Here is a 25,349-nt window from a genome sequence, read left to right on the forward strand (position 1 = left end):
TTCTCCATATAGCTAACAAGAGAACTGGAAGTTTCCTTCCCTCTTTTCCTTCCCTTCCTCCGCCCCCCTCTGCTTTCATTCTTCACTCCCCCCCTTTTGATTTGTTTTTTTCCCCTCTCTTTAAATAAAAAGATATTGGATATTCCATCTTAACGTTTCTATTATTTTCCTTCAAATCTGAATAAAATATATTGGTGGGGATAAGAAATCTGCACTGGTTGCAGATTTTCTACTGAGCCAAGTTCAAGTTGGTAGTTTTTTTCTTTTATTCCAAGTTCAAGTTGTTGTTGATTTTTTCTTTTATTCCAAGGAAACCTAGTTGCTCTGAACACTCAGGAAAAGCAACCCAGGCATGGTTTTTTTAAATAAGTAGGTTCGTGGGTGATGCACGAACAGTAGAGAAAGTAACACACATAACAAAAACCTCATTTGGCAACCATTCACGGTGCCTTTTATTGAAACCAAACATGTGGCCCTCCTGTCCTGGCGAACGGAGACCAGGCTATGCGTTGTCCCTCCGACACACATGAAATGCTTTTAAGTTAAAAAAGGAAAGGCAGAACATTTGTAAAAAGGGAAGAGGAGAACGGGATGGAGAAATAAAATAGAATTCACACATTTCGGGAGATGCCTGTCAGGCGGGCATCAGGAATCGCAGTGGTAGGCGGGTCTTCCGTCGCTGGTCGCCATGTGCCCCTCGCCCGATGTGGGCAAGTGGGGTAGAGACCGAGAGAAGCCGCTATGGGGCCCCTGACCAAGGCAGCTGCCCGCTGCCGTTGCGCCCGGCAGGCTCTGACACCGAGGTGGCTCCCTTGGGCCCGGGTTCAGCCTGTTGGTGTGGCGGCAGCTCATGGAGAGATGGGCGGGCGTCGAGGAGGTGGGGCAGCCATAGGGGTTGTTCTGGAGGAAGACGACGAGCCCGTAGGAAGTGCAGTTCGGGCCCAGCAGGGTCTGCCCGAAGACGGAACTGGCCCGGCCCACGTCCGCGTTCCCCAAGGGGGGCGTCGAAATGGGCGAGGTGTGAATCCACGTCAAGTTCATGGCGGGCCAGTCGCCGCCCAGGAAGCGGGGAGTCTCCCCCAGCGGAGCGGTGGTTTTGTCGCCGGGGGAAACCAGGTCCCCGAGGTGCGTCTGGTGGAGTTCCTCCGTGGGGGGGCTTTGTGCGGGGCCCTGGGCGGACGGCAGCAGGGTTTCAGGGAGGTTCTCCTCCATGGATGACTGCTACGCAAGAGGAAAAACAACATGGTGTCAGAGGTTGAGAGGCACAAGACTGAGAATCTAAGTAGAGCTTGTTGGATCAGGTCAAGATCAAGCCTGTTTTTTGTAAATACATGTAATTTTTATCTATTTTCAATTACTAAAATCCAATATAAACCACATTTTATAATAATAATAATAATAATAATAATAAATAAAATAAAATGATAATGATGATAATGACAATAATGATAATAAAACAATAAAATAAATGAATAATAATAATAAAGTATTTATACCCCACCCATCTGGCTGTCTTTCCACAGCCACTCTGGGTGGCTTCCAACAAAATATTAAAAATACAACAAAACCTCACACATTAAAAACTTCCCGAAACAGGTCTGCCTTCAGTCTTTTATCAATCTCAGATTACAATTCAAATATATATCAATCATAAAGCCAATTATACATTTTGTGCGGCCTCCTGCATGCTAGATTTCAAGGCGAGATGATTTTATTTCACTCTGCTTCCGAAATTTTAATTAATCCAATTGCACTCAGTCTTGATCTTAATCCCTTATCAACAGCTACGGAGTTTTTGACTTCCATTCGTATTAACACGTTTTATTTCAGCAAGAGGAGTTCTGTATCCCATATAGTAATGTTTGTGATGTCAAGATCAAGCCTTTCAACCTTGACCTTCTAGCTTTTTACACGCTGGGAGAATTGCCATGCAGTGGGGAAAAGTATTTAGGAAGGCCAAGCCTGGAAGTAGACAGAGCAGGGTGACTGAGATGATCGAGGGCCTGGAAACCAGGCCTGATGAGGAGCGGTTGAGGGAGTTGGGTATGTTTAGTTTGGAGAAGGTAGAGAAGCGACCTTCAAACACGTGAAAGGTTGTTCCAGGGAAGATGGAGCAAGCCTGTGTCTGCTGCTCCAGAGCCTAAGACCTCAACCAACGGATTCATGATAGTAAAGAGTTAAAAATCAAGATGTGGAAAATATGGAAACAACCAAGAGAGGCAGGATCGAGATTTGGAGATATGCTTCAAGGTCCAGACTATGGGAAGTCCTGAAAAATTAATAATTATAATTTGGTCTTTTTTTAAAAAAAATTATTTTAATTGGATTGTTTGATATGTTAATTGGATGTTTTTTATTGGAAATTTAATAAAAACGATCTAACAAAATAAAATCAAACAAAAAAACAAGATAGTGGCTGATTATTTTTGCTCAAAAGAATTACAGGAAAGAGGAAGGGGGAGAGTCTGCTGTATCTCACCTCGGCTGTATCGCACGAATCCTGCGTTGCGGCCACACCGCAGTCAGCGCACGCATTCCTCAAGGCGATGTGGGGGAACCAGAGTTTCAGCATCCTCTCCACCTGCAGCAGAGTGCCCAGGTAACGCTCCCTGGAAAGGAAAAAAAGGAGAACAAGTTCGTAAACACCTGGGGGCCAGGCAGCCAGAAGCCCTGAAGCGCAGCTGTCATGTCACAGTTGGCAGCAATGGGCTAGATCAGGATTTCCCAAACTTGGGCCTCCATCTGTTTCCGGACTACAATTCCCATCATCCTTCACCTGCTAGCTAGGGATGATGGGAACTGTAGTCCCAAAACAGCTGGAGACCCCAGTTTGAGAAACTCTTGAGAAAGATGGATCAAGAGCCTGACTTAGCATCAGGCAAATTCCACAATTCCTCACTGAATCGGTCCATTCTTTCATACCATGAGGACTAGAATCTTGCTATTATTTTTAGGGGAATTGCATGGCATGGACGAAATGGACAGAGGAGCTTTTTCCTCCTTTTCTCGTAAGACTAGAACTCTTGGCGATTCAACGAATTCAATGATTGGAAAAAGAAAAGCACTTCTCCACAAAGAGCGTAAACTACGGAACTCCCTCCCATTTAAAGGTTAAATCAGCCTTTAAATGCCGAACCGGAGGGGATTCCTTCCTCTCCCTTTGCTGCCAGGTTCTTACCCCATTTCTGGTTTCTGGAGAACACCAATGATGCGCTGGATGCGGTCCATGGCTACGCTCTGCTGGAAACTGCTTAGCCCTGGAAAAATCAAAGACAGAGAGAGAGAAAGATTAGTCCACCTTTCCTGGGCATTCAAAGTCCTCTCCTGATCAATAAAGGTTCACAGAGACAGGAAGCATCATGTTAAAGCAAGCAGCCAGGGGACTCACTCACTGCGTCCCCCATCAAAAAGTGTCCCCTTACAGACCTCGAAATTTACCATCTGGGGAATGGGAGCAGGCAGTGCGTGAGAACGATTTTGGAGCTGGAAGATATCCCAGCCCCTGCCATGCAGGAATTCTTACTATTACTAGGCATTACTTATTATTATTAGATAAAGGTAAAGGGACCCCTGACCATTCGGTTCAGTCGTGGCCGACTCTGGGGCTGTGGCGCTCATCTCGCTTTATTGGCCGAGGGAGCCGGCGTACAGCTTCCGGGTCATGTGGCCAGCAGGACTAAGCCGCTTCTGGCAAACCAGAGCAGCGCACGGAAACGCCATTTACCTTCCCGCCGGAGTGGTACCTATTTATCTACTTGCACTTTGACGTGCTTTCGAACTGCTAGGTTGGCAGGAGCAGGGACCGAGCAACGGGAGCTCACCCCATCACGGGGATTCGAACAGCCGACCTTCTGATCGGCAAGTCCTAGGCTCTGTGGTTTAACCCACAGTGCCAGAGGAACGTTTTTGCCAGGCACCTAAAGATATGCAATGAAGGCCCCTGCCATGTGGAAAGGTTGCATCTGCTCAGCTGGGAACACCCGCTGAGAGGCCACAGGGAGCTAGCTGCCTTAGACAGAGTCAGATCCTCGGGCCTACCTAGATGAGTGTTTTTGGCACTGGCCGGCAGTAAAGCCCCAGGGTCCCAAGGCAGGGACTCTATCCGTAGCCCCATCTAGAAATGCTAAGGTTTGAACCTGGCGCTTTGTGCTCGCCACAAAATAACAGCATGGTTCTAGTCCTCATGAAGGCAGCGCTGAATGAATTGGGAACATAGGATGCTGCCTCCTGCTGAGTCGGACTCTAGGTCCGTTGGGCTCGGTGTGACGCTCCTCGACTGACCTACAGCTCTTTCCTTAAACATAAAGCAAGTTTCTAGTCCTCATGGTTCAGATTTAAGGTAGGAAGCTGTATTATACAGACGTTTTGCTCAACTACCTTAATACTGCCTGCACGGACTGGCAGCAGCTCTCCCAAGGCTGCAGGCTGGGGACATTCCCAGCCAGGGGTGCAAATTTAGACTAGCTAGTACACACACTTCCATCAGGCAGCAGTAGCTGCGTCCTCAGAGCTCAAGGGTGGATTTCCAAGCCAGGTGAAAATGCTACAGGACCGGGGAGAAAGCCCAGGGCTGGGAGGGGGCCATAGCCTCGGGGAGCGTCCCGAGGGCCAGAAACAGAAGCTCTGAGGGCCATAGACCTGGATTCGCCTCAGCAATGAAAACCGGGTTGCAAAACTTTTCGGCGTAACTTCCCCCAGGAGAATGAAAATTGCTAAATCCTCACTTTTTTCTTTGCACCCCACCCCTCAAAAAAAGACCTTTCCTCTTATTCTCCTCTGACACTCTACACTTTTCCTATTCTTCCCTTGCAGAGAAACAGCGAAAGCGTTCGCGAACCCTGCTCACCTCTCTTGCAATTGCATTGGCAATACTGTGACGCCCCAAAAAGCCCTGGAGGGCTGTTGCCAGTCAGTGTAGACGGCACTAGCTAGATGGTGCGGTGGCCTGACTCTTGGCGAGACAGCTTCCTGTGCCCTTTGGAGCTTTTAAGGCAGCAAACTGAAGAACAGAACTGAGAATCTTCCAGGGCGGCCTTGCAAAAAGGATTCCCTTTCATCCCGCAAACGGGAACTTAGAACAAGTTTTCTGTGGATGGCTCCAAGTCCAGCCAACAGGAAGGAAGAGCTTACAGCACATACCTGACAGCCACAAAACTGATGCTGCCTTTTTATTTTATAAGATTTACAGAACAAACGCACTGCAGGGGTTGGACTAGAGGACCTTCAGGGGCCCCAACTCTAGAATTCTATGACGGGGGGGGGGACCCTCAAAGTGGTTTACAATTTTTTAAAAAAAGGTTAACAACAATCTAAGGCAGTGGTTCTCAACCTGTGGGTGCCCAGATGTTGTTGGACTACAACTCCCATCATCCCTGAGCTCTGGCCTTTCTAGCTAGGGGTGATGGGAGTTGTAGTTCAACAACATCTGGGGACCCACAGGTTGAGAAAGGCTGAATTCTAAGGCTTTTGAAAAGTTAAAAACGACATTAGACTAAAAACGGATTAGAAGGAGTCTCAACGTTCTGCATGTCAGGAACTAGGCTTGTCTAAACAAAAACGTTTCCGGCAGGCACTGAAAAGAGTGCAGTGAAAGCGCCGGCCTGATATTCAAGTGGCAGGGAGTTCCAAAGTGGAGAGGCTTCATTGTACATCTCCAATTCAAGCCTTGCCCCATACCTGGCTGGGACCACACAAACAGATGCTCAAATCCGAACCAAAAGAAGAGGGGCGGGGAAGGGGAAGCTGAATTTCCTCAACAACTCAAAACATCCAGCTGCCAGACTTTCTTACCTCGGTCGAAGCGGCCCATCTTCAGCCGGTTGAGAAGCTCCACCAACGGATGGATGAAGCCCTGGAGTTCCAAGCACTGTGGAAAACAGGGGGATAAAAGGAGAGAAGCGTCAGCAGGCTGAACCAGGCAGGAACCTGTAATTCAGGGACCAACCCGGTGCATTGCAGGGGGTTGGAATAGATGACCCCTGGGTGTCCCTTCACCCTCTGCAAATCCACAATTCTAAGAAATGCAAAGTAATGGGTCCTCTGCACAAACTGAGCAAAATAAGAATGGTTTATCCCTTTTTACATAACATATACGGCATTAACTAATTTTTAAAGTTGCTTTTTAAAATTGATTTTACTACCAAGCACGTTCATTCTCATTATTTTTTTATAACTGAGCACCTCCTCTTAGTTACATAGACAGGAAAATTGCACGCAGGACGCTCAACCCCGTAAGCACGACAAATCCTGCTCACAACGCCCTCTCTCTCGCTGTTGCGATATCGCTTGGCATCGCCAAGGGCTGGGCAATACAGTCGTACCTTGGAAGTTGAGCGGAATCAGTTCTGGAACTCCATCCGACTTCCAAAATGTTTGGAAACCAAAGTGCGGCTTCTGATCGGCTGCTGGAAGCTCCTGCAGCCAATCAGAAGCTGTGTCGGACATTGGGCTTCCAAAAGAACGTTCAAAAACCGGAACATTCACTACTGGGTTTTGATCACTCGGAAGCCAAGGCATTTGTGATCCAAGAAACGAATTTATCTGTCTTCCAACATCATAATATATCATCAGCTAAATAAGGCATCGGCTGACTCCACGCTCGTTCCCACAGCGTGATTTTAGCCCAGCACACAAACGTGATGATTTGCGATAAAGTGGTACCTCAAGTTAAGTACTTAATTCGTTCCGGAGGTCCGTCCTTAACCTGAAACTGTTCTTAACCTGAAGCACAACTTTAACTAATGGGGCCTCCAGCTGCCGCCGCGCCGCCAGAGCACGATTTCTGTTCTCATCCTGAAGCAAAGTTCTTAACCTGAGGTACTATTTCTGGGTTAGCGGAGTCTGTAACCTGAAGCGTCTGTAACCCGAGGTACCACTGTACATCGAAAGGCCGGAAATTATGAAACCGGTATCACAATGTGGACTTCGGACCGATTTTTGGAGGGTGTATCGATATATCGCCTAGCCCTAGAATCACCTATGCACTCCCCAGCCATCCTGAGGACTATAAGCTTGCGTTTTGATTTTGTGAATCGACTGACTCCGCCATCTTTGGCCACTGACCTTCTGTGCGAAGATATGGTCCCTCTCGGTCCAGCAAGGAGAGCGTACATCCTCGCGGTCCGCCACATGGTTCCTCTGCCTCTTTACTCCACGGAGAGGCGGCTGCACTGCGTATGGGTGGGGCTGGACTCCCCCATTCTGGCACCTGCCGCTCTCTGCCCGTCTTCGGCTCGCGGGATTCCTCCGCAGGCCACCACCCGTATCTGCCAAGCGGCTATAGTACGCTTCGTTGAGGGCCGCCGGGTGACGGCAGCAAGGTCCCGTAGGCCGCAGTCTGGCCGCAGCCAGCAAGCCAAGCGGCTTCCTCGTCCGGCGATTGCGCTCCCGGCAAGGCAGGCTTGGAGTAGTCCGCCCCAGCGGTTCCGGGGAGAAGAGGAAAGGCTGCCGGCTTGGGTAGGCACCCCTACGGTGCTTCAGGGGCCCCGACTCCTTCTCCGCGTCGCTCCCGCCGTCCGAGAAGACGTCAAAGTCGGCGCTGCGGTCGTCGTCGTCCTCGCTCGTGGCGCTTTCAACGGAGTACAGAGACTCGCCGGAAGAGACGCTCTTTGAGGAAGAATCCATGGCTGCCATTGAGATATATCTGCAGCAAAGGAAAGACACGGGGAAAGTTAACCAACGCAGCTTGCGGACAGGCCGTTAAGAAAACATTTAGCATTGTTGCTAACAACAATAACCGATTTTTCACATGGCACTTTTGGAACTTGCTGCCTGTTGACATCAGGCAAATGGCTCTTTTCGGAGCCTGCTAAAACCCTTTTTTTGTTTAGACGAGCTTCTGTACAGGCAGGTGGAATACTAAGGCATGTTCCAGTCTGTTTTTTAGTTTATTTATTCCCGGTTTTATTTATTTTGCCTATTTATTAAATGTGTAAACCACCCTTCCTCTGAAGAGCTCAGGGTGGCTCACAGCACAACAACACAAACTAAAAACAAAATATGCATCACAAGAACAGAACAAGCCCATTATCCCTACTCTCACAAGCACAATTTAAAAGGATGTAGAATATTAATCAGCAAAGAGTTGCTTTACTGACAAGTTTTCTCCCCTTGGTAAACCACTCTGAGGTTTTTTGGATGATCAAACAGTGTAAATCTTGGGAAACAAAAAATAAATAAATGTTGGTTTATATCCCGCCTTTCCCCCCAGATTGGGACTCAAGACGGCTTGCACAAATTAAAAGAAGACAGGTAAAATATAAAAAAGCTAAAAATGTACAAAAGACAACTGCTAAAAAGTAACTACACTCTAGTAGAATAGAACAAGATAAAAAAATTAAAATACACTTGGATTCTGCACCCAAGTTTTAAGTAATTCCTCAAAAGACAGGCCCTTCCAACCTAAATTAGTAATTACATTAGTAGTTACTAATTACATTAGTAATTTAGTCAGCACAGGCCAGCTGACTTTAAAAAACGTAAATAACTACATAAAATAAATAAATGGCGAAGCACTTTTTTTTAGTGGCTAAGCAGCAATTTTGCAAGCTGGATCAGGCCACCGGCCCATCCAGACCAGCATCCTGGTCTCACAGTGGCCAAACACCCCCCAAAAGCTGGGAAGCAAGATAGACTGCCCCTGGACCTGGAGGTTCCATAAGAACACCGGAAGAGCTGAATCAGCCCAGTGACTCAACTAGTCCAGCTTCCTGTTCTCACAGTGGCCAACCAAATGCCCCAAGGGGAAATCTCAAACAGGACCCAAACACAGGAGCAACGCAGCGTCCATCAACCGGCATTGAAAAGCGCCGCTGCCTCCAGCTGTGTTGACAGAGCACGGCCACCCTGGCTGGCAGCCATCGGTAGCCTTCTCTTCCTGCATTTAATTTGTCCAATCCTCTCTTAAAACCATCCAAGCTGGTGCACATTGCTGCATCCAGTAGCAGTGAGTTCCGCAGTTGAACTCTGCGCGAAGAAGTCCTTTCTCCTATCCTCCCCGAATCTCCCAGGGTTCTGGCGTTGGGAGAGAAACTCGATCCACTGTAGCCCGACCTCAAAGGGGTGTCGCTGCACCATCACTTGTGGGAAGATCTCATGCACAGCCACCCGGGCAGAGCCCACAGAGTATGGGGGGGAGAGAGAGAGGGTGCCACAACCCGGTGACGCCACGACTTCTGCACACAAGATGCCCTGCTAATTGCCCACTGTGTTCTCCCCAGGACTGACCATAACAACCAGCTTGAAAAGCGGAGGAAGAGATTTGCACCCGCGCCCTGTCCTCCAGGGGTTTGGATCCACGGCGCGCTTCCTGAACAACAGCAAGCCTCATGGCAGGCCACGCATCCCGTCAAAGTAGGTCAAGGATCGGTGCCAAGTCGGGCTCCGCCAAGGATTCAAAGAACAGAGGGCAGCCTCCCACAGCTGCTCCTCCTGCTCAGAGTAGACCCACTGTGGTTAACCAATGTGGGTAGCTCAGCTGCCACTAGATTTGGGGGGGGGGGGGAGAATGCAACTCGGAGCTTAGGCTCCAAATAAGCCCTACTCGAGAGTAGACCCACCAAAATGGACAAATTAAAGTTAGGGGTATTTGATTTCACTGGGCTTACTCCTGCGCAGAGACAACCTGGGGCGTTCCCAGGAGGTCTTCCTCCTTCCTCAGATATTTTGGGTTCTCCCCACCCTCTGGGGTCGAAGATATAAGCCTATCCGATCCGTAAAATAGACAGGTCTCTTGTGGTTTCGGAGAATATGCACCTGTGAAAATGCCCTCCACCCTTGTTGCACTGAGTGGACAGAGAAATAAAGTTTATAGGTTTGGGCGGGTAAGGTTAAAGCCATTGATATAAACTAAGTTTCTAGTCCTCAGGATCCTGAGCAAAGGGCTAGCTTTAAATAGGAGCAAAGGAAGCTCACTGGGTCCACTCAGCTCAGCAGACACTGACTGGCAGCAGCGCTCCGGGGTTCCAGGGAGGGAGTCTCCCAGCCAGCCCTTCCGGGAGACGCCTTCAGGACTCGAACCCAGAACCGATGATGCACGGTGCAGAGAAAGTGGGCAGAGAAACGGGTTTCTCCCTTCTCCTCTCTCGGAACACCAGAACTCGAATTCAGGACAGTTAAAAAGCCCTTCTTCACTCAGTTAAACTATGGAACTCCCTCCCAGAGATGGCCAGCAATTTAGGAGGAGGGAAGGGCTTCCGATGGCTCCTAGTCACAACACAGGCGGAGGCTTCTAAAAGCAGTTTATGGAAACAGCAGAAGGGAAGACAGCTGCTCTTGGGTTCAAATCCTACTTGCGAGTTTCCCACGGGGGCGTGAGATAAGCCACTGCGGGAAATGCTGCAACGGAAATAAAGCCATTGGTCCGAGGGAACTCTGCGCACTTAATGCGGGCGTTTGGGATGGGCTAGTGACTCTGAGCACATCGGCCGGGCGCCTGGGCTTCTCTCTACGCAAGCAGACCATGTGCCCCCACCTCCTGCCTCCGATGATGCGCAGCCAACAGACGAATGCAGCCAGACTATCAAAGGGGCAGAGATTTTCTGCCGCACACATTTCCCCCCCCACAAATAATTACATCAGCGAGAAAGCCTTTGGTTTGTTTTTAAAAAGATCCTCCTTTTGCCTTGCTTTTCCTGGGTACCAAAGCTGCAAATCCCATTGGCCATATGCTTCCCGGTTCCCCATTCATGCATACAGCCCTCCCAGTAAATCAGGTCCATTCATCAGCAAATCAGAAGGTGGCTTAACCCTCTGTTGCCCAAGAAGATCTGAGAAGCTCTTCTTTGTGCAGAGCATAAACGGTGGAACTCGCTGCCACATGAGGCAGCGATCGCCACTAACCCAGACGGCTTTAGAAGAGGATTGGGCAAATTCATGGAGGAGGAGGGGGCTAGGGGCCACAAAATTTGATTTTACGCACACCAAAAAAGAGAGAACAGGGAGCCCTAACACTTGCTCTCTGGAAATTTGTCTTGCTACCCAACAAGATCAGGGAATATGAGGCAAGACAATCTCCAGGGTTGCTGGAAGTGAATAGGTACAGTACTGGCTGACCCCCAAACCACCTTCAATTTCTTATGATTCTTACCTATTTCTGGTGGTTGGCATGCTCATGATAAATAAGGATAAAAATCAGGTATCACTCAAATTCCAGAAAACGAGCACAGAATATGGAGTAAATCCTATAGGTGAGATTCACTTATCAGTCAATAAAACAAGTGCACACCCTTTTTTTGCTGCTGCAAAGCTGCACGCTTACTTCAGAGAAAGCCCCACTGAAGCCAGTGAGGTTTACTCCTGGGTAAAAGCATGCCTGAAGTCTGTGCTGCAGGGCAGGCAGGAGGTTTTGAGTGTTGCTAGTAGGAGCACTAAGAGTTTCCAAAGGCAGCAACAGGGCTTACTCCCGAGTAAGCATGCACAGGATCAGGTGCACGAGAAGGAACCCTTTCTGCTGCTGCTACTACAACAGCTTGCGACTGAAAAAGCTTAGCATCCCGTTTTTCCACAGCGGCCACCAACCCCACAAGTGGGTTTCCAAAAAGCCCACAAGTGGGTCATGGAGAAGCAGTAGCTGGACTTCAGTGCTAAACTGCTCCTGAACAGAGAGGCTCTACTTAGCTGTTCTGGTTAATAGCCACTCATCAAATTATTAGACACAAACTTGTCTAACCTCTCACTGCTGTTGCCACATCTTGTGGCAGTGAAGGTTAATATTATTGCTTAATAATAGTAAATCAGCAACACGACACCAACTGTAGAATTCATCGAACGCAGGATGCCATCCTTGTGAATGTATCTAACAACTTCCATGAGCTCTCTCTATTCCTGGAAGTGCCCGGATAATGCCAGGAAAGTGAGATTGTGTGTGAGAAATACACAGAACCCAAACTTTCTCCCAGTTTGCAAAAATGTTATCTGTCTGGTCGGCTGGTCCTAAGCGCCACAGGCAAGCAGCTATCGATGAACTTGCAGGCTGCTATAGCTATAAAGCCAATATTTAATATATATATATATACCCACAAAGAAATCTTAAAAGGTGTTTTCACAAAGCCAAATAAAAGCAAGAGTCTGTAACCATTCACAGGGATCTGGACCCATTTGGACTTATTTTTGAGCCGGCAAGCAAAGAATTTCAGCAAACAGGTCAGGATCCACCTATACTTTTAGCATCAGTGAAAGTTATCTATGCATCTGCTGACAAAACCTGCGACACTAAAGCATTAAATGACTGGCAAATTTTTAAGGTATACCAGAACATGCTCATATTATTATTATTTTTTAAATAAGTCTGCAGACATCAACCCAACAGAGCCTGCAAATCCTTTTCCAGGCAGGACTTAAGATTTTATGACTAGTGTTCGCAAGTTTATAGCATACAATAAAATGCTTTATTTGCATAAGGCGTAGTAAAAAGAACAGACGCTAGTCTATCTGCACATTTATAGGGAGGGCGCCCCAAAGCGCTGCAAATGAAGTCAAATCGCATTCCTTTCTTTGAGCACAACTGCAAATATTTCAAAAAAATTACGTATCTACACTGCAAAAATTAAACAAGTCACAAATAAGTCAGTAGCTGCATAGGATCCAAGCTGGCTAGCCGTCCATTTCGACTTTGCTCCCAGGTAAGTATGCAATCCTAGACCCCCGGCCAACCTGGGAATCAAAGCCCCACAAAACTCAAACCGACTTTCTTCTGACATAAATGGTTGTGACGTCAGTTCAGATGTCAATTCCAATTCTAATGACCTAAAAGGGGGCGCTTTGGGTGGGACGACTGTACATAAAATTTCTCCCGATCCTTCCCCATACCACTAATCCGACCCCTTTCCCCTCCTTCTCCGGCCCCGATTCATCCGCCGCCCCCGACCCCGATCTCCCCAATGCAGAGGTAGGAAACACCACCAGACGACCGACGAGTTCCCGAAAATTAAAGGAACGGAGAGATAATCCGGATTCCTCCTCCTTCCCATATCCCCCACTGCTGCACCGAAAGCTCTGAAATCAGAAAGGGCACTCTGCACGCGCCCAGAGGCAGCTCGCCATCGCCGCGAACGATGGAGAAAACCTGCCTCAATTCTAAAAGCACCATACATATATACAGATATATTTACACTCGTATTATAGAATAGTATATACTAAATATATAGTATATATAGTATATACAGTACATCTATTAGTATATACAGCATATATAAAAGCAGGATTGGGGCTCTGAGCCCCTCAGCCGGCAGGATCCGGGCCGGGGCTCCGAGGCGGAGGCTCCCTCCGCAGCGATCTACTCACCAGCTCCTCTCGGCGGCTCTGAGCTCCTGGCTTCCCGGCTCAGCCTCTCCACCAAGGCGGGCTCAGGGCAGGCGCCACGCGGCCACGTGCGGCGCCGCACGTGCTGCCCGGGCCCCGCCCCGCTCGCCTTTCATCCGCCCCCCGTGGAACGCCCAGCCGATACATTGTAGCGCGGCTCCGCGTTCCGAGCGCCCCCATTGGCCCTCCGCGCTCCGGCGCCGCCCAATCCCCCCGCCGCCCCGCGCTCCGATTGGCCAAGCCGGGAGGAGCGAGGGCGCAGGCTGCTACATGTGGCCTGCACGGGAGAGAAAGAGAGCGAGCGGAGGGCTGGCGGTGGGGTGGCCCGCCCCGTGTCTGGGGCCGGCGGCTTCCGCACGTGGCAGCGGCGTGCCAGCCGGAGTCAGGGAGGCGAGGCAAGCAGGCAGGGCGGGGAGGAGCCAGGGAAGATCTCTGGGGTGGAGATCCTGACGTGAGAAGAAACATGGGAACGGGGGGGGGGGGGACGGGACGTGGGTAGAGGGAATGGTCAGTGGGGCAGGGACCCAAATGTCATAAGGAACGGGGGGGGGGTCGAGTGAGGAGGAGCCTGGGTCGCTGAAGAGCCGTTACGACTCGCTGGATTTACGTATATAAGCTAAACAAGCTATAGCTTAGGGCCCCGCTCTCTTGGGGGCCCCAAAAAAATTAAAGGGAAAAAAAACCCTGGATGTACATTTCTAAAATATAAGGTTAAAAACGAAATAAAACCTACATACAGTCATACCTCGGATTACAGCCGCTTCAGGTTGCATATTTTCAGGTTGCGGACTGCCGAAACCTGGAAGTACTGGAACGGGTTACTTTAGGGTTTTGGCGGTTGCGCATGCGCAGAAGCGCTAAATCGTACTTTGTGCATGCGCAAATCTCACCCGCGCGTGCGCAGATGCAGGTTGTGAACGCTTCAGCTTGCAAACGTGCATTCCGCACGGATCACGTTCGCAACCCGAACATCCAATGTAATTGTTTCGCTATTAATACAGTTCTTAATTGTTTTTCACTATTAATATACTTTTACTTAGTTGTATTTCAGTTCAACCATTACTTTGAAAAAATACAGTGGTACCTCGGGTTAAGTACTTAATTCGTTCCGGAGGTCCGTTCTTAACCTGAAACTGTTCTTAACCTGAAGCACCACTTTAGCTAATGGGGCCTCCTGCTGCCGCCGCGCCGCCGGAGCACAATTTCTGTTCTCACCCTGAAGCAAAGTTCTTAACCCGAGGTACTATTTCTGGGTTAGCGGAGTCTGTAACCTGAAGCATATGTAGCCTGAAGCGTATGTAACCCGAGGTACCACTGTACATATTTTGTTATGTGCAAATGGCTTTAGATACCCATTAGGTCCATAAATCGCCATATAGCATATATTCAACACAAAAAAACAGCGACAATTTGTTGTTGACAAAGGGCAGCTGGACATATAAAGGGCCCCATTACCTTCAGGAGCTGAGGGTCTCATCAAACCTAAATCTGGCCCTGGGTGTGAGTGAAGGGATGATCAGTGGGGCAGAGACCCAAATGCCGTAAGGACTGGTCAGTAGGGAGAGCAGGTGGGTGTGGTAAGAATCCGTGGGGCAGCCATGCCTGGCTAGCTCAGTTGGTTGGACTATGAGTAGGCCAAGAGAGAACAGGTTTCTCATTAGGGAAGGGCGGACACGGGGCAGGAATGATAACATAAGAACCCCACTAGGTCAGATTGTGGGACCCAGCATTCTGCAATGGTGAGCTGGATGTTCCCAGGAAGCCTGCAGTGCAAATGGGTCAGGAATCAGAGGCAGCCCCCCTCTCTTGTTCATCCCCCCAGCAGCTAATATTCAGGGGTAGACTGGCCCTGTATATGGAGGTTCCACCCCTCACCATCAGGTGGAGAGACTTCGCCTGTGTGAATTTGCCTAATCCCCTTTCATCTAAAAGAGGGGCAGGGAGGCAGCGCTACATCATGTGGCCAGGGCCGGATTTAGGTTTGATGAGGCCCTCAGCTACTGAAAGGGACGCGGGTGGCGCTGTGGGTTAAACCACAGAGCCTAGGGCTTGCCGATCAGAAGGTCGGCGGTTCAAATCCCCACGACGGGGTGAGCTCCCGTTGCCCGGTCCCTGCTCCTGCCAACCTAGCAGTTCAAAAGCACGTCAAAGTACAAGTAGATAAATAGGTACCGCTCCGGCGGGAAGGTAAACGGCGTTTCCGTGCGCTGCTCTGGTTCGCCAGAAGCGGCTTAGTCATGCTGGCCACATGACCCAGAAGCTGTACGCCGGCTCCCTCGGCCAATAAAGCGAGATGAGCGCCGCAACCCCAGAGTCGGCCACGACTGGACCTAATGGTCAGGGGTCCCTTTGCCTTTACCTTTAAGCTACTGAAGGTAATGAGGCCCTTTATATGTCCAGCTGTCCTTTGTCAACAACAAATTGTCGCTGTTTTTGTGTCTTGGATATAGGCTACATGGTAATTCATGGACCCATTACTTACATCATAGGAGCCTACACAACACAAAACAAAACAAAACAAAACACTGTTGCTGTATGTAGGTTTTATTTTATTTGTTTTTTATCTTATATTTTCGAAATGTACATCCAGTTTTTTCCCTTTAATTTTTTTGGGGGCCCCCAAAAGAGTGGGGCCCTAAGCTATAGCTCCTTTAGCTTATACGTAAATCCGGCACTGCTTGTGGCAACGAAACTCCCTGAAAAAAATAATAATCATGCAATAGGTGAAGAAAAAACAAACACACTCCTTGTCTTTTGTCGGCCCTGAACGTAAGGACCACCCCGCTTCCGGAACCTTTAATTATCACTGTCCTTGTTTTCAAAAGTCCCTTCGTCAGAAATGAAATTGCCGGCTGCGTCAGGAAAGGTATGCACCGGAATTATTTCTAGTCTGCTTATTAAAATGTTCTTGCATCGCCAAGCAAAGAACACAGCTTTGAATAAATAAGAAAAATGGGTGGCAGTTTTAAGCAAGAGGCGGTGGTGTTGCTTTATGAGACAGGCTAGGACTGGATCGCTTCTGCAAAACAGGAACTTTTCAAAAACGACTTCCCTGCTTTGATGGCTGCAGAAGGGAATTAGCTGAATTGGGAGCTGCCAGACCACTGAGGTCCATCTACGGTAACTCAGGGGTAGGCAAACTCCGGCCCTCCAGATGTTTGGGACTACAATTCCCATCATCCCTGACCACTGGTCCTGTTAGCTAGGGGTGATGGGAATTGTAGTCCCAAACATCTGGAGGGCTGGAGTTTGCCTATGCCTGATCTAGCTCATTACTGCGACTGACAAGGGCTCTCCAGGGTTTCAGAAATGGGGGGCATTCCCAGCCCTTAAGATGCTACCAGAAATTGAATTGCATATTCACCAGTGATTTATTTGTGGTGCCAGCAATAAATTATTATTTTTAATTAAAAAAATGGAACCCCCATGAGCAGGGGCTGTCTATCTCCATTTTTTGCTCATCATCATTTTTTATCATTGCTGATGTGGCCTTTGATGAAGCTCCTCCGGATTTCCCTAAGGACCTTTGAAAGCCATTGCCACATCCTGTGGGAGTTCCACAGGTTGCGTTGCTCATTGCATCGAAAACCAGAACTTGCGTAAAGAACTTCTCCTGCCCATGGAAAATCAAAGGGCGGCTCTGTGGCCTCATGACCCACTTCTTGGGCTTCCTGGAAGCATTGCCGGCTGCTATGGGGTGCTGCCCCAGATGGCCCAGATCACTTTGATGCACGAGAGCTCCCACTCTGTTGTTCCTGCAATTCCTGCTCCCCCCCCCCCACTTTCCACAGAGCCAGACCTGTTGCTCCTCTGCCTTGCTGCCCCATAGCCAAGCTCTGATTCTACCTCTCAGCTCCTCCCCACTGATCCAAGCAGGTCAGGATGTTCCAACAGTCTGACATAGTAAGGCTCTTCCAGCAAAAACGAGTCACTTTGCTGTTACGCCTAAGTTTGGAACAAAAGGAGCTGAGTCAGACCTCTGGGTCCATTTAGTTCAGCATTGCCAACACTAACTGGCAGCGACTCCCCAGGGTTCCCGGAAAAGGCTTGAACCCCTGGGACCTTTTCTGCAGGAAAAGCAGGCTCTCTGAGCTTTCCCTGTGAAATGAAGTAAGGTTCTCGTCCTCTAGTTACGCCTAAGTATGGAGCAAAAGGAGCTGAATCAGACCTCCGGGCCCATTTAGCTCAGCATTGCCAACACCGGCTGGCAGCAACTCCCCAGGGTTTCCAGAAAAGGCTTGAAGCCGGGGACCTTTTCTGCAGGAAAAGCAGGTTCTCTGAGTCTTCCCTGTGAAATGAAACAAGATTCTAGTCCTCACGAATAAAGTCAGAGCAATTGGCCCATCAAGCTCAGTATTGTCTACACTGACTGGCAGCAGCTCTTCAGGGTTTCATTTTTTTTTTTATAAGATATTTATTGAAATTTTCAAAGTATTACAAAAGAAAAAAAAGAAAAAAAAGAAAATACAAAATAAAAATGGTTAAAAACAATTCAATCTTTCCATTACTTATTTTTCATTAGCTTATTTCCCGGACCTCCTCATGCCTCCCTTTTTTGTATTCCAATTCGGTTTGTTGGTTCAGCAAATCCTTACCCTCTTTGTTTATCCTAGTCTTTAATCTTAAAATATTGTAACGTTAAATTTTTACCTATTAATAATCCATTTTTCATATTCCCTTATAGTATTGCAGCTGAAAACCACTTAATTTCTATCCAACATCATTCTAACATTCATTAATTTTACAATATTTCTGTAGATAGTCTTTAAATTTCTTCCAATCTTCTTCCACCGACTCTTCTCCCTGGTCTCGGATTCTGCCAGTCATTTCCGCCAGTTCCATATAGTCCATCACCTTCATCTGCCATTCTTCCAGAGTGGGTAGATCTTGTGTCTTCCTATACTTTGCAATAAGTATTCTTGCTGCTGTTGTGGCATACATAAAAAAAGTTCTATCCTTCTTTGGCACCAACTGGCCGACTATGCCTAGGAGAAAGGCCTCTGGTTTCTTCAAGAAGGTATATTTAAATACCTTTTTCAATTCATTATAGATCATCTCCCAGAAAGCCTTAATCCTTGGGCACGTCCACCAAAGGTGAAAGAATGTACCTTCAGTTTCTTTACATTTCCAACATTTATTATTGGGCAAATGATAGATTTTTGCAAGCTTGACTGGTGTCATGTACCACCTGTATATCATTTTCATAATATTCTCTCTTAAGGCATTGCATGCCGTAAACTTCATACCTGTGGTCCATAACTGTTCCCAGGCAGCCATCATTATGTTATGTCCAACATCTTGTGCCCATTTAATCCTAGCAGATTTCACCGTTTCATCCTGAGTATTCCATTTCAACAGCAAGTTATACATCTTTGACAAAATCTTAGTTTTGGGTTCTAACAGTTCTGTTTCTAATTTTGATTTTTCCACCTGGAAACCAACTTTCTTTTCCGAATTATATGCCTCCATTATCTGATAATAATGAAGCCAATCTTGCACTTTGTTTTTTAGTTTCTCAAAACTCTGCAATTTCAGTCTATCTCCCTCTTGTTCCAGAATTTCCCAATATTTTGGCCACTTGGCCTCCATATTGAGCTTTTTCTGTGCTTTTGCTTCCATTGGTGACAACCACCTTGGGGTTTTGTTTTCCAATAAATCCTTATATCTTATCCAGACATTAAACAATGCTTTCCTGACAATATGATTCTTGAATGCTTTATGTGCTTTGACCTTATCATACCACAGATATGCATGCCATCCAAATACGTTGTTAAAACCTTCTAAATCCAAAATGTCTGTATTTTCAAGAAGCAGCCATTCTTTCAACCAGCAAAAAGTTGCTGATTCATAGTAAAGTTTAAAGTCTAAAGTCTGGCTTTAAACTCAGCTCTCCGGGGTTTCAGGCAGGGTAGAACAGACCGAGTTCAGAGATGTCGGCTGCTGTAACCACTCTGCTACACTCCTGTTTCCAAAAAACTATTGCAGGCTTCCTCAACCTCGGCCCTCCAGATGTTTTGAGACTACAATTCCCATCATCCCTGACCGCTGGTCCTGCTAGCTAGGGATCATGGGAGTTGTAGGCCAAAAACAGCTGGAGGGCTGAGTTTGAGGAGCTTGACCTATTGTGTGCTGGAAGGGAGACTGTCCTTAGCAGGCCAGTGGGGATTCTCCATGGATCTATTTGAGCTTCAGATATTTCACAGTAGCTCAGGTGTTATATCTTAGTAAAGGTAAAGGTAAAGGGACCTCTGTGGTTTAACCCACAGCGCCACTTCCTCTCAAAAGCCCTGCAAGGTAGGACAGAATGACGCCCCTCCAGCAGAGAGAGAACTGGAGGGGCTTGTTTAATATCTCATGACTCAATAGCCCCCCTGCATGCCGCACGGCAAGCACCGCAAATATTTATTACCATTATTAAAGCTGCAACATTTTTATTTTCCAAAAAATACAAACTTCCACTGTGCCCATTCAGAAGGAAGCCTCACTGAAGTCACTGGGACTTAACTCCCAGCTAAGTGCGTATGCCAGGGTGGTGAATTAATTGGTGTGCCCAATTAATCAGGCAGCTCTGTGTGTGTGTAGATGTCTATAAATACTAATCGATAATATATTAATTTTTCCTTCTCTGACACACGGGGGGGAGTTCAATGCCTGCTGCACCGCATCTCAAAATGAATTATGCTTCCTCCTTTGGAAATATATAGACTACTCATATTCAAACGTGACCAACAGGTTAATTAACTGAAATTCCATTAACCACCTGGCAGTTCTCATTTTTATGCATCTGTTTTATGTGCAGAGGGAGGAATTGGGGGGGGGGAGAACCTTATTGGTGTTCCACTTCTGTTTTTTGAAACCAATCTTCTAGTCCTCATTGTGGATAAAAACAGAGAGAAGCGTGGGCAGCTTCTGGTGAGGGCTCCTGCTAGCGCGGTCGTCTAGCTAATAATTGCAACGGAAGCTGGTGTGCAGACCTTCCCAGTGGATTGTACCCCATTAGGCTTGTACCCCTCTTGCCCTCTTGACCAGGGGTCAGCAAACTTTTTCAGCAGGGGGCCGGTCCACTGTCCCTCAGGCCTTGTGGGGGGGCCGGACTATATTTTCGGGGAAAAATAATGAATGAATTCCTATGCCCCACAAATAACCCAGAGATGCCTTTTAAATAAAAGCACACATTCTTCTCATGTAAAAACACCAGGCAGGCCCCACAAATAACCCAGAGATTTTAAATAAAAGGACACATTCTACTCATGTAAAAACAGGCTGATTCCCGGACCGTACGCGGGCCGGATTGAGAAGGCGATTGGGCCGGATCCGGCCCCCAGGCCTTAGGTTGCCTACCCCTGCTGTAGACCATCATTCCTCCTCACTCAAATCGGAACTCAAATGGTGAGTGCCGATTCAGAAAGAGGTACATAGCAGGGGCCATGGAGAAACATGGGGGTGATATCTGTGTCCCACTGTGTGTAGTGGGTAAGAAAGATACGCAGCAACATTTTGCTGCAGCGCTGCCAATATTTATTGATTCAGCGCACTTGGAAACCCACCACGGGAGTTTCGCCGTGATGGAAGAATCAGGTTTTTTGGAGCGCCGGCATCTTGTGTTTTTTTTCTTCTTCAGGCATCTCGTTCTCTTTCCGGTTGCCGCCCTTTGCGCATGAGCGCATGCTCCGTCACCCCAGCCCGAATGAAAGCGACAGGGAGACCCCTCCCCTGAGCGGCAGGCCCATTCTCAAAAGGAGGGAGCGTAATTGTGAATGACTCTCCGCCAATCGCAGCGGCGGCTCCGTGATTCATTAAGTTCCTCCCGCTGGCTCGTCTGAGAAAGTCGTAAGGGCAAGCGGTGCATCGCTGAGCATGGCGTAGCGTGACTCTGCCAGCAGAAACCGGCCATTGATGTAAAAAATGTCTGACTCACCTTTGCTGCCGTATGTTGTCAGCACCATCAGGGTAGCTGAAGCAAATCTGAAGAAGTTGTCCCCCTCTATTTCATCCTACGAACTACTCCCTCCCTCATCTCTCCATGGCCTATGTTTATTTATTCCATTTCATTAGTATCCAATCTTTTTCTCCCAGGAACTCAACCTGGTTTATCCCCTTCTCATTTAATGAGATGTCTTTTTTGGCCACAGTGACACACACGCCTTAGTTACTTCCATTTGGGTGACTGACGTGGGTGGCACTGTGAGTTAAACCACAGAGCGTAGGACTTGCCGATCAGAAGGTCGGCGGTTCAGATCCCCGCTACAGGGTGAGCTCCCGTTGCTCGGTTCCTGCTCCTGCCAACCTAGCAGTTCGAAAGCACATCAAAGTGCAAGTAGATAAATAGGTACCGCTCTGGCGGGAAGGTAAACGGCGTTTCTGTGCGCTGCTCTGGTTCGCCAGAAGCGGCTCAGTCATGCTGGCCACATGACCCGGAAGCTGTACGCCGGCTCCCTCGGCCAATAAAGTGAGATGAGCGATGCAACCCCAGATTCGGTCACGACTGGACCTAATGGTCAGGGGTCCCTTTACCTTTACCAATGTTCTCTACGTGGGGCTGCCTCTGAAAAGGGCTCCAAAACTGCAGCTGCTCAAAGATTGCTGCAGCCAGATTGCTGACTGGGGCTGGTTATAGGGAGCAGACGAGACTCGCACGCTGGGACGGCTCCACGGGCAATCAAGTCTGTTTCCGGGTACCATTCTGGTTATCCCCTACAAAGTCCTACGCAGCTCAGGTCCAAGCTCTCTGAATGACTGGACCCTCCATACGAACCTGCCTGGGTTTGAGATCTTCGGGAGAGGCCCTTATCTACCATACCCACTTGGTGGGGATACAGGAGAGGGCCTTCTCGGTGGTGGCTCCTCTCAGACAACTTTAGAGCTCCTTTCCTGGAGAAGCCAGACCGGCTCCCTCCTTGCTGTCCTCCACTGGCAGGTGAAACTCTTCTTGTTCCCACAGGCTTGGGGGAACTGACTTTTTTTTAAATAAAAGGGCTAATGCTGTGGTGTTTTTATTGCAATTATCTGTATGTTTTAAATACAGTGGTACCTCTGGATGCGAACGGGATCCGTTCCGGAGCCCCTTTCGCATCCTGAAGTGAACGCAACCCGTGTCTGCGCGTGCGCGGGTCGCGATTCGCCACTTCCGCGCATGTGCGTGATGTCATTTAGAGCATCTGCGCGTGTGCGACTGGCGAAACCTGGAAGCAACACGTTCTGTTACTTCCGGGTTGCCACGGAGCGCAACCCAAAAACGCTCAACCTGAAGCAACTTTAACCCGAGGTATGACTGTATCTATCTATCAATCTCTGTTTATTTTTAAAAACACTGTTCCCATCCCCCCAATGTCTCCACCCACGTCATTCTGCCTGGACACTGAGGTCCAGCACCGAGGGCCTTCTGGCGGTTCCCTCGCTGCGAGAAGTGAGGTTACAGGGAACCAGGCAGAGGGCCTTCTTGGTGGTGGCACCTGCCCTGTGGAACGCCCTCCCACCAGATGACAAGGCAATAAACAACTATTTTACTTTTAAAAGACACATAAAGGTGGCCCTGTTTAGGGAAGTTTTAATGTCTGACGCTGTATTGTTTTTAATATTTGGTTGGAAGGCCCCCCGAGTGACTTTGGAAGCCCCGCTAGATGGGTGGGGTATAAATAAAATAATAATAATAATAATTCAGCTAAAGGGACGCGGGTGGCGCTGTAGGTTAAACCACAGAGCCTAGGACTTGCTGATCAGAAGGTCAGCGGTTCGGGGTGAGCTCCCATTGCTCGGTCCCTGCTCCTGCCAACCTAGCAGTTCGAAAGCACATCAAAGTGCAAGTAGATAAATAGGGACCGCTCTGGCGGGAAGGTAAACGGCGTTTCCGTACGCTGCTCTGGTTCGCCAGAAGCGGCTTAGTCATGCTGGCCACATGACCCGGAAGCTGTACGCCAGCTCCCTCGGCCAATAAAGCGAGATGAGTGCCACAACCCCAGAGTCGGCCACGACTGGACCTAACGGTCAGGGGTCCCTTTGCCTTTATCTTTATTCTTCATTTATTTGAAAGCTGCCTTGAGTTCCTGTCGGGGGGGGGGGGAAGGTGGCATGAATAAACCAACAACATTCTGTTGCAGCAACACTCGCTGAGTCCAAGGGGGCAGGGGAAAGCTTTGATTTCCCGCCCCTTGCAAGGTCGCACACCAAGATGTGGCTTTGCCGAGCCCTCAAGAGGCTCGCAATGCGCCACACCGCAAATTCCGCCGATTAGCCGTTCCAATAACACTTCTCCATTCAAACTCCGGAATTTGTTACATAACAGGCAGGTCGTAAAGTTTAATGGCCCTTTCTGTTTTAAGAGAGCGGGGGGAGATATTCCTGCCCTGAGCGCAGGGAACACTGCGTTCCTGTTCGACATCAGCCTCTCCCAAGCCAGCTGCCTGGAACAGAGCGGTGAGTCAGCAGCAGCATCGCGCCATCGAGGGAGATAATTTTTCCCCCTTCCAAAAACAAAAAACTGCTGCTAAGTTTGGCAGCTGTGTTGACAGGCTCTGGCTCTTGGCCACCAGAGCAATGGCAACAGACCGGCAACAGTTTGCTGACCCCTTCCTTGGAGACTGGTGACTGGAGCAATGTAAGATGAGTCAGGCAGGATCCGGCTCGCCTAGTGCAGTATCCTGTTCTCAAAGTGGCTCATCGGATGCTTCAGTGAGGAGCCCTAAGCAGGGCAGGAGTGCAACAACACACTCAACCAGTTGCAAGTGTTATTGTCAAACGCACTGCCTCTGACGAGGGAGGAAGGACATGGCCACAGCCTGATTAATACTACAGTGGTACCTCGGGTTACAGACGCTTCAGGTTACAGACTCCGCTAACCCAGAAATAGTACCTCGGGTTAAGAACTTTGCTTCAAGATGAGAGCAGAAATCGCGCTCCGGCGGCAGCGGGAGGCCCCATTAGCTAAAGTGGTGCTTCAGGTTAAGAACAGTTTCAGGTTAAGTAAGGACCTCCGGAACGAATTAAGTACTTAACCCGAGGTACCACTGTATAAGAGAACAAGTTCCCTAGCACAATGGTCACTGTTTTTCCAGGTTGATACGGTACTTATTTAGCCAATGATGCAGCTGTTTCTTCGGCAGCACAGTAGTTTATAGCAGCCCTTGCACCTGATGCTAACTGAATGATAGGGTGGCCACCTATGCATCGGGAAAAACAAGGGCCAGAGATCTTATGTCCTTAGTGAGGTTTCCACAGGAGAACCTCCCAGTAGATATGTTCCCTATGGGAATCACCACTGCATCTTCCCCTGTCTTGCCTTTAATGGTGGTACCCCAAACCCACAGCCTCACCATGACTTGTGGTGGGGCCTCGTCTGCCCCGGATGCCTGGGTTTCCCCGCCTTGCTACCGATTGAAGACCACCAGGCAGGTTGGATGGATTCCGGAGGGAGGCAAGGAGTGATTGTCTCGCTCGGGTGCCTATGCCAAGCACGAGTCTTCTAGGACAGGGTGTGTGTGTGTGTGTGATTGGAGACAGGGCAGGGAAGGAATCACATCGTGAAGGAAGGGCACGACGGCAGCAAATACCTCCGGAACAAATTAAGTATGTAACCAGAGGTACCACTGTACAGTCATACCTCGGGTTGAAGTAGCTTCAAGTTAAGTATTTTCGGGTTGCGCTCCGCGGCGACCTGGAAGTAACAGAGCGCGTTACTTCCAGGTTTCGCCACTCACGCATGCGCAGATGCTCAAAATGACATCCCGTGCATGCGTGGAAGTGGCGAGATACGACCCGCAGTCGCGTCTTATGTTTACTTCAGGATGCGAACGGGGCTCTGGAACGGATCCCGTTCGTATCCAGAGGTACCACTGGTTGTAAGTTGCTCATAACTTGCTTCCGTAAAGCAGTGTGCTCCACACGCAAGTCTGGTACATCTTCATCTACAGCAGGCAGGAAAATCATTTAAGCGGCCCGCCAGGACTTTCAGCAATTTTAAGATGGTCTGGGGGGGTGGAGTTTGGGGACCAGGGATCTGGGCTGCACCCTTTACCTAGGAGTAAGCTCCATTAGAAAAAAAGAAAGTTTACTGA

General features: G+C 48.6%; 1 protein-coding gene across 3 annotated transcripts; it reads right to left on the reverse strand.

The window, feature by feature from the left end:
- Positions 1–425: 425 nt before the first annotated feature.
- On the reverse strand, positions 426–13,420 carry CIART (circadian associated repressor of transcription). Of its 3 annotated transcripts, none has more exons than XM_080984709.1 (6): positions 13,282–13,420; positions 7,063–7,642; positions 5,791–5,866; positions 3,179–3,257; positions 2,480–2,609; positions 426–1,221 (listed from the first exon to the last, which is right to left on the reverse strand). In XM_080984709.1, exons 2-6 carry the CDS (start codon positions 7,630–7,632, stop codon positions 646–648), a joined length of 1,431 nt encoding a protein of 476 aa, XP_080840835.1. In that variant the 5' UTR covers positions 7,633–7,642; positions 13,282–13,420; the 3' UTR covers positions 426–645. The 3 variants fall into 3 exon arrangements, with proteins under 3 accessions (XP_080840835.1, XP_080840834.1, XP_080840833.1); XM_080984708.1 differs by lacking the exon at positions 13,282–13,420 and adding an exon at positions 13,183–13,204; XM_080984707.1 differs by lacking the exon at positions 13,282–13,420 and adding an exon at positions 11,087–11,107.
- Between the last annotated feature and the right edge of the window lie 11,929 nt (positions 13,421–25,349).

The sequence above is a fragment of the Podarcis pityusensis genome, assembly GCF_964106645.2.
Source record: "Podarcis pityusensis genome assembly, chromosome: 16".
Classification (NCBI taxonomy): domain Eukaryota; kingdom Metazoa; phylum Chordata; class Lepidosauria; order Squamata; family Lacertidae; genus Podarcis; species Podarcis pityusensis.